At 42.5% G+C, this 15,595-nt stretch overlaps 1 protein-coding gene across 1 annotated transcript in view; it reads right to left on the bottom strand.

Moving 5' to 3' along the window:
* Rxylt1 (ribitol xylosyltransferase 1) overlaps positions 1–13,226 on the bottom strand; it is a 27,697-nt gene extending 14,471 nt beyond the window's left edge. The window contains exons 1-3 of the mRNA XM_004632121.2: positions 12,938–13,226; positions 11,303–11,455; positions 7,375–7,477 (exon numbers count right to left, since the gene is read on the bottom strand). Coding sequence (XP_004632178.1) covers positions 7,375–7,477; positions 11,303–11,455; positions 12,938–13,106 — 425 coding nt within the window. The 5' untranslated portion in view covers positions 13,107–13,226. The remainder of the gene's footprint in view (positions 1–7,374; positions 7,478–11,302; positions 11,456–12,937) is intronic.
* Between the last annotated feature and the right edge of the window lie 2,369 nt (positions 13,227–15,595).

The raw sequence follows: 15,595 nt of genomic DNA, 5'->3' as shown, positions 1-15,595 counted from the left end.
AAAGTTTTATTGATAAACATATAGCAATGAGACAGTTTCAAATCAAATCGAAAGTACAGTTTCAACAAATAATACACTGCATATATTCTTCTTAGTGGTAGAATTTTTTTATTTTTTAAAAATTTTTAAAATCTTAAGGGCTGGGGAGATAGCTCAGTAGAATAAGTGCCTACCTGGCAAGCGCAGGGTCCTCAGTTCAATCCCCCATACAAACAAAACAAAACAAAGCAACAACAACAAAACATTTTAGGGCCAACCAAATAGCTCAGCAGATTAAAGTGCTGCAAGGAAGTGCAGGGGATGGGGGTTCAATCCCCAGGCCTGCTGTGCTGGCCCCACCCCTGGGGCGCACTGAGAGGGTGATTAAACTGGGCGTGGTGGTGAGTGCCTGTAATACCAGCTCTTGGGAGGCTGTAAACAGGCTAGCAGTGAGACCCTGAACACCTTGTAGACCCTTCCTTAAAATACAAAAAACCCCACCCCCAAAACCAAAAAAAAAAAAAAAAACCCAAAACTTATTTACTTATTTATTTATTTGGTACAGGGTCTCATTATGCTGCTCAGACTCATAGCGATCCTCCTGTTTCAGCCTCCCAGCACTGGGACTACAGGTGTGTGCCATTATGCCAGGTTCTGGTCGCTGGCATGGCGTGCGTAGGATTCCAGGGCAGGCACGGCACACAGAACAGGAGACCAACCTGGGTCCTTGTGCTTGCCAGGCAGGCGCTAGGACTGCTGAGCTGTCTCCCTAGCCCTCAAACCAGAACTTAAAAGGGAATGTTTAATATAGTGTTATTTAGGGGACAGTTTTATATCACATTGATTTCTTGCTTTTTATCTCTTGTACTTTTTTTTTTTTGCTTGTCGCAGATTGAAACCAGAGCCTTGCAACATTACCAGTAAGCATGTATTTAAATACTGAACACATTCCTCCCCAGCCTCTTCATTTTAGCTTCTACTTCTGTATATACTTAGGCCGGGGGCCGGGGAGATGGCTCAGTGGAATAAGTGCTTCCCTGGCAAGCATAAGGATCTGAGTTCAATCCCCGGTTCTGCAAAAACAAAAAAACCCAAAACCCCCCCATATATATATATAAATGTATATATATATATATATATATATAGTAGCTTGAGGTCAGCCTGAACTGCCTAGCAAGACCCTATCTCAAACAAACAAACAAAACAGTGGGAAGTAGTCTCATCGTGTTTAAGTATCAGCAGCTAAATGGCTGTAAAGCTCATATAGATGAATTCTTGAGTGAAGGAGAAATGGGTCCGGTATATATTTTATTTTATTTTATTTTTTGTATTTTAAGGAAGGGCCAACAGGGTGTTCAGGGTCTCCCTAATAGATGGGACTCCTAGTGATCTGCCTGTTTACAGCCTCCCAAGAGCTGGGATTACAGGCATGCGCCGCCATGCCCAGTCTCCATTGCCGTCTTAGTGCACACCAGGGGCGGGGCTGGCACAGCAGGCCTGGGGATTGAACCAGTTATTTATCTAGTAGGGAGAAAGGCTTGAAAAGACCTTTAGGAAAAAGATTAATAATGAAGTTACATTTGTTGTTCTAAGAAGCGTATAATCAATTTAGCCAAGTAAATACGCTACCACTTTCAGTTACTCTCAACACTAGTGCCCCGTCCCACAGACCAGGAAGGATGAAAACGGAAACTGAACACTGGAGGCTTAGCAATAATTTGGTCAAGAACAAATTCATGAGTAGTAGTTAGGTCTTTAAAATTATGTTATTAATTTTTGAATAATTATTCATTGAACACAGGTAAATATACATTTTTTCAAAGATAGGTCACAATGGAGTTGTGGTGGCACATCAAATATTTAAGCAGTATGAATGACAATTTAGCAAGAAACCAATGAGAACCATGGAAAACCAGTTTCTCTTTTTTACTAATGAACAGAACAAACAGCTGGCAGTAACTGGGATCCGAGTATCCTGAATTGGCCACGCATCAGTGGGGACTGACGGTCAAGGCCACAGCTCTCGCAGCTAATATTCTGTCTCACACGGGGCATTTAGCAGTCCTGCTCAGTCGGATTTACTTGGCCTGACTGAATCCAGTGGAAGGAAAGGCAAAATGCTATTACCTTTAGAGAGGACCAAAGGAATGGTTTTGGCTTGGGAAGAGTTCCCTATAACTGTCTAAGTAAGATCTTCCTTTCCCTGGAATTGAGGCCTAATTTAAAAGATGTGTTAGCTAAAGACTGATCCAAGGAAAGGCATTTCTGTTATTAAAGTAGTTGTGGGTATTATAAGAAGCTACTTATGTGCTGTTCTAAAACCCCTTTTAGGGTAGAGGGGAAAGCATGATTAACATGTAGAAATTGCTGTCCTCATTCACACTATTTGATTCTTTATAGGAAAATAAAACACCACTATTCTACATGGATCAGTTGTATCTTTTCAAAGATATCTTTTTTCTTTCTTTCTTTTTTTTTTTTTTTTTGGTGGAAATGGGGATTGAACTCAGGACCCTTGTGCTTGCCAGGGAACTACTTATTCTACTGAGCCATCTCCCCAGCCCCTCTTTTCAAAGATGTCTAAGTTCTTTTGGTTTTAAAAAATTGTTTTCCATCTTCCTTTGCTAGCTTACTAGTATTTATGCAGCTTACCTACAATGAAGGCAGGGCTGGGGATATAGCTCAGCAGTTTAAGTGCCTGCCTGGCAAGCACAAGGTCCTGAGTTCGATCCCCGGTACAAAAAACAAAACAAAACCCTACAAAGAAGGATAATTTTAGTCTTTTAAGTATATAAAATCTCCTGTATATATCACCGAGAGACTAATTTGTATTACAGTATCACATTAGCTTTAGGGGAGAAGATGTAGTTTACTTAACTGTCTCCATTATAATTTTATACATCAGGTATACTTTTATTATAGCACTTTACATTTTTTAAAAAATAATGAGTACAACAAATTGGGCTCTTAATTCACTCTTTCTAAAGAAAGAAAAAGGCATGCCTCCCCAAGTATTTTCATGTACTCTGTTCTTAAAATTCACCAAATGACAACCAGTCTTGAAAATCTAACAATTTTTAAAAACTATGCGCACTAAAAGATCATCAAGCTAGGCATAGCAGCACATTCCTATGATCCCAGTACTTAGGAATCTGAGGTAAGAGGATCAACACAAGTTTGAGGTCAGCCTCTGGGCCACAGTGAGTTTAAGGCCAACCTGAACTACATAGTAAAATCTTATTGCAAAAAACTTTAAAAAATAAAATAAAAGATAATCAAGCTTTAGATGTAACCTAAACTATAAAAGCTAAATACTAGATAAAAGAGATAATCTCAACAAACTTGTAGATAAATTACTTAAATAAATTTTTAAAAACCTTTCAAAACCTTCAAAAAGACGTTAAAGGACAAAGGAGGAAGAAAGCCCAGCTGAGGCCTTGGTAATAATTAACTGCCGATAGGATGATTTAGACCCTCAGATGTGAGCTCTTACTTGCATCACTAGGTTCAGTATTAAATGTATGTCCCTGAATGGAATGAAAAAGGAAAAAAAAAAAAAAAAGTTAAAATGGGTTGCAACAAGCTAAAAAAAAAAATTCTAGACCCAAAGCATAGATAAGCATCTCTAAAAAATGATCCTGTTTACAAACTCAACATGAAATTATACTTAATATTGGAGAAAACTTTCCGGTAACATGACCTATCCAACACACTGAGGAGCACAGCCTCGTCCGTCCTTCCTGCTTACTGGTCACGTACACCCTCAGAGCCTCAAGGCTTCATGTGGAAAGTGGTAGTACCACACATTGGGTGGGCGAGAGGAGCCAGCTTCCCTGAGGTAGTGTTGGAAGACTCTAGAACCCTGCAACAGCTCCATTCATTTTGATTGATTCAGGATTCTTTTCATTTACAAATAGATAAGCCCCAAGAAGGCAGAGGCTCCTGCAGCATGCCATCGCAGAGCGGGAACAAGGCTGCACGCCTCAACGCCTACTCTACCAGGCTGGAAGCCAGTCTCACTCACACTGCGGTGCCTTCTGAGTGCTGACACATCCTCGGATGAGCGCAAAGGCCAAGAGTTGCGCACTGCCATTCCTTTACCTTGACGATAAGGACTTGGGTGAGGTACTGGGCAAATGGCAGTGATGAGAGACCAAAGAGAATGACAGTGACTTTCTTCTGTCAAGCCAGAAATGTACCGATATATTAAGACATTTTAAAAATAAATCTTAAGTGGATTTTAACTATAAAAAATTTGAACATTATCTTTAGGCAATCAGTAAGTATCATCAACTATTTAAGATGTTGAAACAAAAAACATTCTCTGTGCTCTTAGTAAGAAGGACTCTAGTCAAGAGTATAGTGATGACTTCTGGCTCTATCCACTAGGTTAGACTGTGTAAACCAAGCCCAGGCACTTAACCTTTCAGTGTGCCAGCTCCTCTGTAAAAGGAGAGTAACCACAGCCTGCTTCATAGACTGCTATGAGTATTACACAAGTCAAGCACCGAGCACAGTGCCTCACAATGAAAAATTGGAATTGTTTGTAAGTGTCCAGAACTGACACAGAATAAGATCTTTATAAGCTTCAGTCAGCACCATCAGGATTACATTTTTAAAGAACATTTTAACATTAAAAGAATATCCAAAGTGTTCTGGAGAATTAGCTATATTATCTTTGTTTACTGATGAAAATTTTCTTTGGGACCTGCTGGACCCTACTGCCCAGCATCTGAAAATTTACTATCAACATCCATGAATATTACTTACAAAAGCTTTCACTCATTAGGATGAAGTGTGCACTAATTTCTAACAACAGTAATGTCTAAATAGTCTAAAAATAGAATCAAGAGTAAAAATGCCAGAATAAAGACCAGCACCAAAATACAGCCTCTCTTGGACCTAGAAGTACAGCCTCTGACACACCCAGAAAATAAGTTAGTGAAGAAAATCTCCAGGAATTTAGGAGCTGAGAGGAAAACTAGAAACTACAGAGAAGCTGGAGAAACTGAACACAATGCAGAGCGAAGAGCCAAGCTGTCTGGATAAACGATCCAGGGTGCTGGGGAGGAGGACCTGTCTCTACTAGCACAAGGTAGACTAAGAGGGTTGGCAGGACAAACAGCAGTCTGGGCTGCTGGTCCTGGCTTCGAGAAAAGCCCATGATATTGTAATGTGAAAAAGGTAGGGCTTTACTCTGAATGTATGGCAGGCTAGAGCTGGAGAAGAAATCCCCTGCAGTGCTGCACTTTTCAGTGTTTAATCAGGAGCCATTTGGGGAAGGATAGAGAGTTCAAGGCTAAGCTATGAAACACCTATAGAACAACTACACTTCAGAGTTTGTGTAGTTAGCCTGCCAGTGATAGGATGGGAGGAGCCCTTAAGAGACCTCTCCTGGAGAGGTCACAGACCCGCTGCAAAGTTTCATCTTAGCGTGGGAAGGAGATTGGAGTGCTGCCCCTCTGTGAGAAGCCAGGCCAGTCTCATGTGGTTTCAGGGAGAGCTGGGTCTGAAAGTGCTGGCATGAAGTCCTGACCGGCCCCACCCCTCTGTCCTGCCCTCTGCCTCTGTACCCAGCACAGTACGCAGTGCCATCTGTTTTTCCTGTCTGCTCACATGACCAGGGATACATGGTGGCCTGCATGGTTGCCACAGTCTGTGGTGTATGGGCAAAGGAGCTCCTGTACTGGGGGGAGCACCTCACAACACACAGGCTACAAAGGCAGATGCAGAAAGCAGTGACTTGGGGCACACAGAGGGACATGGAAGCTGAGAGCAGCTGGAGTGAATGCAACTCTAGCATGGACGCCAGTGACTGCCATGCCCAGAAGAAAATACAGGAAGGGCAGAACTCAGCATCCACACAGACAGGCTTGAGTGTCGAAGCAAAACATGACACAGTGATGACTTGCAGACTCCCCAGTACCTGCTGGGTTCCAATACTGCAGACTGCGGAGAGACATCACTCATTCAGAAGCCGAGAGGGACTTTGGACTCATTTTTCTTTTTCTTCACTGTTTTCTTTTTTGTCCTTTTTTTTGTTATTTCTTTTCTTTTGCTTGATCTCTTCTGTTACTTTTATCTAATTCTATTCATTTTCTGTTACTCCTTAATTGGATCCTTTATCTCACTTTACTTTCCTCCTACTCATTTTCCTTTTACTTTTCAAATTTTACTCCAATTTTCCCCTTCTCCATTTTTATTAGTATTACTATTAAGGTATGTATATTAATCTTTATTTAGTTGACTCTACACTATTATTGAATTTTCTACTGTTAATGATGGTATAGTTGTTTTATTTAGTACATATTTGCCATATGTCAATATTGTTTGTCTTTGTATGTATACTGCTATGACAGATCCCTTTTATTTTCTTTCTTTTTTTTGCCGAACTGGGGATTGAACTCAAGCCTTTGCACTTGCCAGGGAAGCATGTATTCCACTGAGCCATCTCCCCAGCCAGTAAGGATTTTTTTTTTTTTTTCTACGAATGCCTTCAGGGCAGGTTTGGCTGGCTTGAGTTGTGGGGATCAAACCACAGCAACCTGAGTCTGACTGCTTTGTTGAAGCAGCCACTTAAAGAACTGAGCCACGGGGCAGGCCCCCTACAGATCCCTTTTCTACTGTTAACGGTGGTACAGTAGTAGCTTTTATAGGTCTTAGGGCCGGGGAGATAGCTCAGTAGATTAAGCGCTTGCCTGGCAAGAGCAAGGTCAAGAGTTCAATACCTGATTCTGCCAAAAAAAAAAAAAAAAAAAAAGATTTCTAAGTACTGCAGAAAAACAGTAATCCATATTATTAAATCCTGAAAGAACTCATATGTATGCCTTAGTAAATAAAAATTTCAAAAGTGCTATCAGGAATAGCTTTGGTCCTACTTGAATAATATAAAAATTGTACATGATGATGATGATGATGGTGATGATTTGTCTTTTGGAAACAGGGTCTCACTATAGTTTAAGATGGCCTTGAGTTCACTTTGTAGCCCCAGCTGGTCTCAAACTTACAACGATTCTCCTGCCTTTGCCTCCTGAGTGCTGGGATTGATTATAGCTGTGTACCACCATGCCTGGCTTGCAACATAATATATTAAAAAAATACTTTCAGCTTTATGTATTAGTCCCTGAAAATATGAAATGATAAATGCCCCTTATCAAGCAAATGGTACAAAATATGGAGTATGAATTTTTCATATAGTCAAATAAAAACAAGAGAAAAAAGAGATGTATTTTGTAATGTACAATTTCATTAGAAGTAAACTATAAATATATATTCATAAGACTTAGTTCTCTATTTCACCAGCTAAAATGGCAATGTTTTATAATGATACACTTTCTTATAGAATCCACATAAAATACAGTAGAACAACAGAGGTTACTGTTGCACAATTAATACCTGTAATGTGTTCTTCCAATAGTTGACTTTCCTTCTCTCCACTGAGCTGTCACATCAGGGGGATCGAGTACCCCTTCGAAAATATGTTCCCAGAGATATAAGCCTGGTAATCAAGAAGCAAAAGACATAAAACATTTACTCTTTTGTATACCCAACTGTGTAAAAAGAGCTTATGTTCTGTTTTTCATATATCTGACTATGAAACAGAATGTTCCCCCTTTAGTCAGCTGGCAGGCAGTACTACCAAGCAAATGCTCAAAATCAACAATATGACAGCTAATGTATGAGAGAAAGTTCAGGGGTTTTCAATGTAAAATGTGGCTGTGGATTACGTTAAAAATAATAATCTCCCAGCTTCTAGATTTGAGAAACCCCTAGTATCACTGGACCCTTACTATCTGTTTTATTCTAAAATGAAATGCATTGGGCCAGCAAGATAGCTCAGCGGTCTAAAGCACCTGCTTAGGCACCCTTAGGCAACCACAGGGACCATGGTTTGACCCCTGGCACCACATGCCATGCCAGCCCTGCCACCAGGGCAGGCTGAGCCGGCTATACACACAAAACGAAATGCACTAATTACAAAAAAACAAAACCCACAACAAAGTTGTATGATTTGAGCTGTTTTTATAACAAAACAGAATTAAAATTGGGCCAAACACCACCCAAGGAACTCACAGACAAGCATTCAATATCAAGGAGCTAATACCTACCATCTTGAACCACTTTCTTGACCACATGCCATCCTTTGCAAACAAACGCTGCTTTGTCTTTTTGCCTTAGGGCAGTCTCTGAAGTATATTATAATTTCATCTGAATGAAAGCTTGAAGAATAAAAGATAGCAGCAGCACCCTAGACTGAGGTAGGATTGAGACCACCTAACACCTGTGAGATCCTTGTTTTAGAAATACCAGAAGGTATATTTTGTTGCATTCTCATTATACCCTGGCACTAAGATTCCTAAACAGGTACATTTAAAAATGTGGCTAATCAGGTAAGTCTTTCCAAATGTGCTAAGTTGAATACTGCTTCCTCTCGAGGATTTCCAGGTCCTAATCTCTTTGCGAATATGTCATCTTATATGGCAAGAGATTTTCTTAATGTGATCAAGTTAAGGATGCTGAGATGGAAAGATAATTGTGGGTCATCTAGGAGATTCTGTGTTATCATCAGGATTCTCACAGGGGCAGGTAGAAGGCTCAGAGTGAGGGAAGATGCCAACACAGAAATAGAGAGCAGAGTTATGCTGGGCTATAAATCAAGGAACATGTGTAGTGTCTAGAAACTCTAAAACTGCAATGAAACAGATTCTGCTATAGAAGCTACCAAAACATCACCCCAGGGACACTTTAGACTTTAGTCTTTACAGTAAAGTTGTGGTAATTTGTTTTGGCAGCTATAGGAAACTATAGATTACATAGATAAAATACAGTGCCTGGAAGTGAGATGCTACTGTAACAAATACTTTAAAATGTGGAAGTTGGAAGTGGCTTGGGGACTGGAAATGCAGAGAAGCTAGAAGAATTTTCAAGACTATGAATAAACTGAGGATAGAAATATACATTAATGACTCAGTTCATGAAGACCCAGAAAAAAGTGAGGAAGCCTAGACTGTCTTTGAGAAGGCCTAAATTGTCATAAACAGACTGTTGGTAAAGGCAACACTGGTGAAGTCTCAGAAGGACATGAACAATGTGTTATTTGGAGGGTCCTTGTAACAGCAAAAAGCTTAGCTGAACTGCATCCTGTACTGCATGTAAAGCAAACCTTGTAAGTGGTAAAGTTGCATATTTAGTTGAAGAGATTTCTAAGCAAAGTGTTAAAGATGTAAACTAGTTTCTTTGGGATTATAAAAAGTAAGAGAAAAGAAAGGTTATGTAAAAGTAATGCCAGAGGGCTGGTGAGATGGCTCAGTGGTCTAAAGCATCTACTTAGAACAAGCTTAGCTAAAGCACAGGGACCGCGGTTCAATCCCCCAGCACCACATGTCAGCCAGTCCCGACCCCTGGTGGGCTGAGCTGGACACACACACACACACACACACAAATAAATAAAAATTAAAAAAAAAAAAAGTAATGCCAGAATTTGATGATTTGGAATATTCTTGGATTGCAAGAGCAAGAGGTAGAGGTGTGCTTATGACCAGGAATGATGTGACCAGGCAGCACTTTACAAGCGCTTCATAGGGATCAGACTGGGATAGTCACTCACAGAAAGGGCTCCTAGAAGTCCTTTTGTGTATGATTCATGGAACTTTTCAACCATTTTGGTGAAGACCAGAAACAGAGATGGGGTTATTCAGGGATCTGTGTGATTCTTGTCTAATTGAGTGAATCCTTGTGGAATACACAGGAGACTAGACTCTTGAGATGGTTCCTGTTACAGACTCTTGAGACGGTTCCTGTAGCAGAAACCTTGGACTAAAAATGACACAGAGAGGCTGAAGTGAAATGAAGGCTGTTGGGCTCCCAGAATCCTACGAGCAAGAGAGAAGCTGATGAAACTACTCTGCTACAATCACATGCCTCTCTCTCTCTGACATACACACACACACACACACACACACACACACACACACACACACAGTAACTGTATGCATGGAATTTACAGGTCAGAAGGCAAAATTAGGAACTGCAGATTATTCTCAGGCCTTAAAATCTAATGGGGTTTGCCAGGCTGAATTTCAAAACTGCTAGTAATTCCATTTGACTTCCATTTTCTTCCTTTCTGAGTAGGAATGTCTGTAAGTGACATCCTCTGATTGCATGTGGGGAATAAATTAGAGAAGGAGCATCTGATAAAATTCACCTGGGTACTCTACTAATGGACTGAGAAGCAAAACGGTTTGGCAACATGAACACTAAAAGGTAAAATGTTAAAAACCAGAATGGGGAGGTAGAAGAGATGTAAAAGAAATCAACATCAGAGAGTTCTGAGAGGTCAGTAGTCATTTTTATTTTTTTTATTTTTATTTTTTTTTTGTGGAACCAGGGATTGAACTCAGGCCCTTGCGCTTGCCAGGGAAGCGCTTATTCCACTGAGCCATCTCCCCGGCTCAAGGGATTTTTTTTTTTTTTTTTAGTAGTCATTTTTAAAGGTACAAAATTCATGCAAGCATAAAATAATTTAGGAAGCACCATGAGTCAGGCACTATGCTCTGTTCAGTTTCATTTGGTACTCCTCTACCCCCATCCTGCCCTGAGGGCAGGGTTGGCATGGCATGTGGTGCTGGGGATTGAACTGTGGTCCCCTGCACCTGCCTAAGTTTGCTTAAGCAGGTGCTTTAGACTATCTTGTCAGCCCCTCATTTGGTACTTATTATTCATGTTCCATATTGTAATAAATCCAATCCATCATGCTCAAAGGACAAATAACGCCCCCTCTTTTTTTACAAACTTCTAAGTCTTCCATCCTTCACGAATGTCCCAAGTCTCTCATTAAGCACAGTACATATTCTGGAACACTAGACTCATGTGACATTCAAAGCAGAAGTACTTCTGTGTCAATCCTGTTTAGTCAATGACATACTCTGTCCCCCGGCTGGATACTCACAATAAACACTGGCACTGAGAAAGGCCCACAAAGAAGGACTTTATTTAACTTTGTTCTGTTTCGTGCTTCCCAAACTTGTTTGGCCATTAACAGCAGAGCCGCATCTTACACTTGTGTATCAAGTATCCCCAAATACACCAACTCATGAAGATTCAGTTGACACATGCATTTCATATAATGTTGCTACACGATCTACCCTGCAACTACAAATGAAGGTGTGCTCCGCTGAAGACCCTAAGGACAAGGAAAACTACTGAGAAAAAGCAACCAAAAAATGTATTATGATGCCTTGATAAACAATGCCTTGATTCATAAAATGAATCAAGTTCATTTTACAATGTTTTTCATAAGTCTCTGCTCTATATTTTATCTTACCAATTGCAGCTTTGCCCCAGATTTGTACTCTGTGGTCTGTGTTTCCTTTTGTTGATTTATTTAATATTTGAAGGCTAGTTTTAACTCTGTGCCGGTGCTCAGTTATCTCATCTCCTTCCCAAGGATTCCACTCTTCACTTCCCAAAGTAGATTCTGTTTTGAAAAGAGTAACAGTGTTTACCAATAAGTTATAACTGCTAGTGTAGATAAATTCAAGTCATTTAAATTAGATGTTTGAGGCCGGCCAGATAGCTCAGCGGACTAAAGTGCCTGCTTAGGCAGAGCGAAGTGGCTGGGTCTGATCCCCATCAGTGGTGCCAGGCCTGCCCCTGGGGTGTGCTGAGATGGCAATTGAGACCGCGTGGTGGTAGTGCGACAGCCTATAATCCCAGTGTTTGGGAGGCTGCATAGAGGAGAATCATTATGAATCTGATCTATGTAGTGAGGACCTGAACACCCTGTACCAAATACATAAAAATAAATAAATAAGATGTTTGAAGCCGGGCCTGGTGGCTCATACCCAGCACTCAGGAGGCTGAGGCTGGAAGATCTCTGTGAGTTCCAGGCCAGCCCTGGCTACAAAGTGAGTTCAAAACCAGCCTGAACTACATAAAACCCTGTCACAAAAAGACAAAAAAAAAAAAAAAATTGTGAGTTCTAATTTCATTCTAACTTCAAATTTTCATGAAACAGGACAATTATTTTCCCCCAAGACAAAACTTTGGATCAACCAGGTGACTGGTGGCACATGCCTCTAATCCCAAAGCTCTAGTTCAAGACCAGCTTGGGCCACACAGTGAGTTTAAAACCAGCCTATACTGCACAGCCAGAACTGTCCCACCCTTCACCAAGCAAAAATAACTGGCTTCGGGGGGCTGGTGAGATGGCTCAGTGGTCTAAAGCACCTACTTAGAACAAGCTTAGCAAAGCACAGCGACCGCGGTTTAATCCCCCAGCAGCACATCCCAGCCAGCCCCGCCCCCTGGTGGGCTGAGCTGGCCACACACACACACAAATAAATAAAATTAAAAAAAAATAGCTTTAAAAAAAAAACTGGCTTCATTTACATGTTTATAGATTTTTTTTTTTTTTTGAGATAGGATATTACTGTAGACCAGGTTGGCCTGCAACTCAAGATGCTCCTGCCTCTGGCTCTGTGGGAGCCGCCACGAAGCCAGGCTGAACTTTTGCGAGTCCTTATAAATTGAACCTATATAACCTATGGACAACTCAGAGTGAACTCAGAGTGCAGCGTCCACTAATTTCAGACATTGTTGTGGTAAATTCTGAATAAAGGGAAAGATAAGGCTGAGTCTGAGCCCAACGCAAGTGAAATATACAAGACGGGGTAATTTAACAACACCCGTGTCAAACAAAAGTCAGGACCCGGGGCTAGCACTAGTGGCTTGGCGACGCGGCCTTCCAATGCGTGCGCCCTCGGGGCAGCCCGCTCCAGCGCCTGCACGCGCAGTACGCCGGCGCGCGGCCTCCCGCAGCCAGGGGCATCCGCAGCGCCCGCCAAGCCCGGGCCAGGGCGGCCCGCAAGGCTGCCGGCGGTAAGGGCGGCCTGGGCCCGGGAAAGGGGCTGGACCCGAGAGCCGGGGCCCAGGGGAATCCTCCCAGCCCTTCCCCTACCTCGGCCGCGCCTCTCCCGCGCCGGAGCCGCTCCTTTCCTGGGACCCCGCGCGGTCGTGGCCGGAGGCCGACGGCGGGGCCCCAAGAAAACGCGGTAGGCGGCGTACAGGGAAAAGAGGCAGTACAGGGCGATGAGAAACGAGCAGAGCCGCTTCCGCGTCAGCCGCATCCCACTCCGGCTCTGCGTCTACCGCCCACAGCGCCCCGCCGGAAAGGAAGCGCTGAGAGCCGACCTGCGGGCAGCGCGGATCACAGGCCGGGCCGCAGGAGGAGCCACCGCCCACAGCAGCCCCAGCGCGTTGCGTCAGAGCAACTCGGCCACGCCCCCGGGCGGCCTCCCGCAAGCCCCGCCCATACCCCCGCCCCAACAGCAGAGTCCCGCCCATCCCCTGGGCCCGCCCCCGGGAAGCCGCCCACCTCTAAAGCCTCGCCCAAGACCCGCCCCTGAGAGCCTCCCAACACTGAGCCCCGCCCACTATACCTCCACTACCACCTGGTAGATCCCAGCCCCGCCCCACTCCCATAATTCCAACTACAGAGCCTGCTCTGAGACAGCCCCAAATATAGCCCCGCCCAGTCCCCGCCCCCAGAAGCCGCCCCCCCAAGGTCCCGCCCTCACCCCAGGTTAGCACTGGCAAGGACATGGAGATCTTGCCAACCTTTGATTTAGGAACAGGATTGGAAGACAGGCTTCTCAGGCGGCTTCCCAAGGTGGGACCCAGTGGGAACCTGTGTGACCCCCGGTGTACCCATTGTGCTTTTCAACGCTAGCCCTTGTACACAGGGACTTGGGAGCAAACAGCCACCGCCCCTGTGGACACAGACCTTAGGCTTGTTACATTGGTAGATGAATGACTATATGTATTTTTTTTTTTTTTTATAAGTGATGGTTACAGAACTTCATGAATGGAAAGGTTTGCACTCAGTTGTGTGTTTAGAGATGGTTCAAAGGACAAATGTATATACCTTATTACAAAAGTATTTTTAAAATTTTATTACTGTGATATGAGGAGAATGCTCACAAGTATGTAGCCTTCTGTCAGACAGGAGCTGTAAAATTGGGTATTTCAATGAATTTTCTATGATAAGCCTTCTGAAGTTGGGCTGCAATTTCAATTTCAGTTGTGTCTGGTATTACTGTTCAAATTGTCTGGCAGGATTGTAGGACACAGCTGCAGAATTGCCCTGTGCCTGGCTTAGTTTTCTACTTGATTCAGAGTTCTGTTAACGTCACTGGATAATGTTTCCTTATCCTTCCCTTAGCGAAAATACAGGTTTCCTACATTTTATGCTCTTGGTGTTAGGTTCTCTGTCTTCTAAGTGAAGATGAGAAAAGAATTCTACAGCTGGCTGGAAATTTAGTTTGCATCCTTTCATGGCTGAGCTGGGAGCAGAATCCTTGGCTTAGTTCTCCATGCCTGCCAGTACGACAGTTATGGCTGACTTCACCCAGCTTTGGTGAATGTAGTCACACAGTTTAATTATCTCATTTGATTCTGAATAATACTGATTGTTCTTCCAAATTAAACCTATTATAAAAGGACAAAACAATTGAGAATATTAAAACAATGTTGTATCGTTCCTGGACACAGTTTCAGAGGGACTCCCAAAGGTGTGACCCTCGAAGTGTGAGTGCAAGAATGAACTAATTACATATGTCTACTGTGGACTACATGTCTATGTCCACCTCTGCTCAAATTCATATGTCAAAATCCTGATCTCCAAGGTACTGGAGATGGGGAGCTGTGGGAAGTGATTAGGTCATGAGCAGGAAGCATAATCTTGAAGAGACATTGATATGGATGGGTAGAACCATTATCTGTGTAAGTGTTACAGCCCCTCCTCTGTCAGTCTTTTCCTCATGCTCCCTTCCTGCCATACCTTCCATGCCCTATATGCAAATCCATCACTGCTGTGACATGTCATCAAAATTTGTGTTCATACATAGCGTACTATCTACTAGCTTTAGTAAAAGCTACTTAGAAAGATTACTTACATATATGTTAGTGCCATCAGCAACTGTGAAGTCTGCTATACGATAAGCCCTTCTGAGTGGGCGCCATGGTAAGCAGTAGACTTAGAGATTCATGAGCGACATGGAAGGATTTCTTGAGAGCTAGAACTGGTGTGGCTCCCTGGCTAACTCACTGCTGTCATTCATCATTTCTCCTTGAGAAGAAAGCCCAGTGTAGGTGCAGGAGTGATCCAAATGTTTCAGTTTCTTTTAGCCTCATTTCCTTTCTGCTCACCTCACTTATGGGATTTCAGTAATATATCTTCCCTCTTAATTTTGACTTCTCCTCACAAAATCTTGATGGATGCTCATATCCATCAACTTCACATATTTCTATTAGCTCTTTGTAATAGATTTCTTTTCCAACAGAATAGATGCTTCTGATCAATACTGTTCATTGAATTATTTATTTTCCATAATTTTTTTTGAGAAACAAATAGCAATGAGACAGTTTCAAACCAAATTGGTAGGACAGTTTCAGTAATTAACACATTGCATACTCTCTTCCTAGTGGTTATTTGCTGTACAAGATGAGGACATGATATCCTATTTACAAACACTATTAGGGGCTGGTGAGATGGCTCAGTGGTCTAAAGCACCTACTTGGAACAAGCTTGGCAAAGCTCAGGGACTGCGGTTCAATC

The sequence above is a fragment of the Octodon degus genome, unplaced genomic scaffold (genome assembly GCF_000260255.1).
Source record: "Octodon degus isolate 3935 unplaced genomic scaffold, OctDeg1.0 scaffold00047, whole genome shotgun sequence".
Taxonomy (NCBI): domain Eukaryota; kingdom Metazoa; phylum Chordata; class Mammalia; order Rodentia; family Octodontidae; genus Octodon; species Octodon degus.
This window is presented reverse-complemented; position numbering and strand designations above follow the sequence as displayed.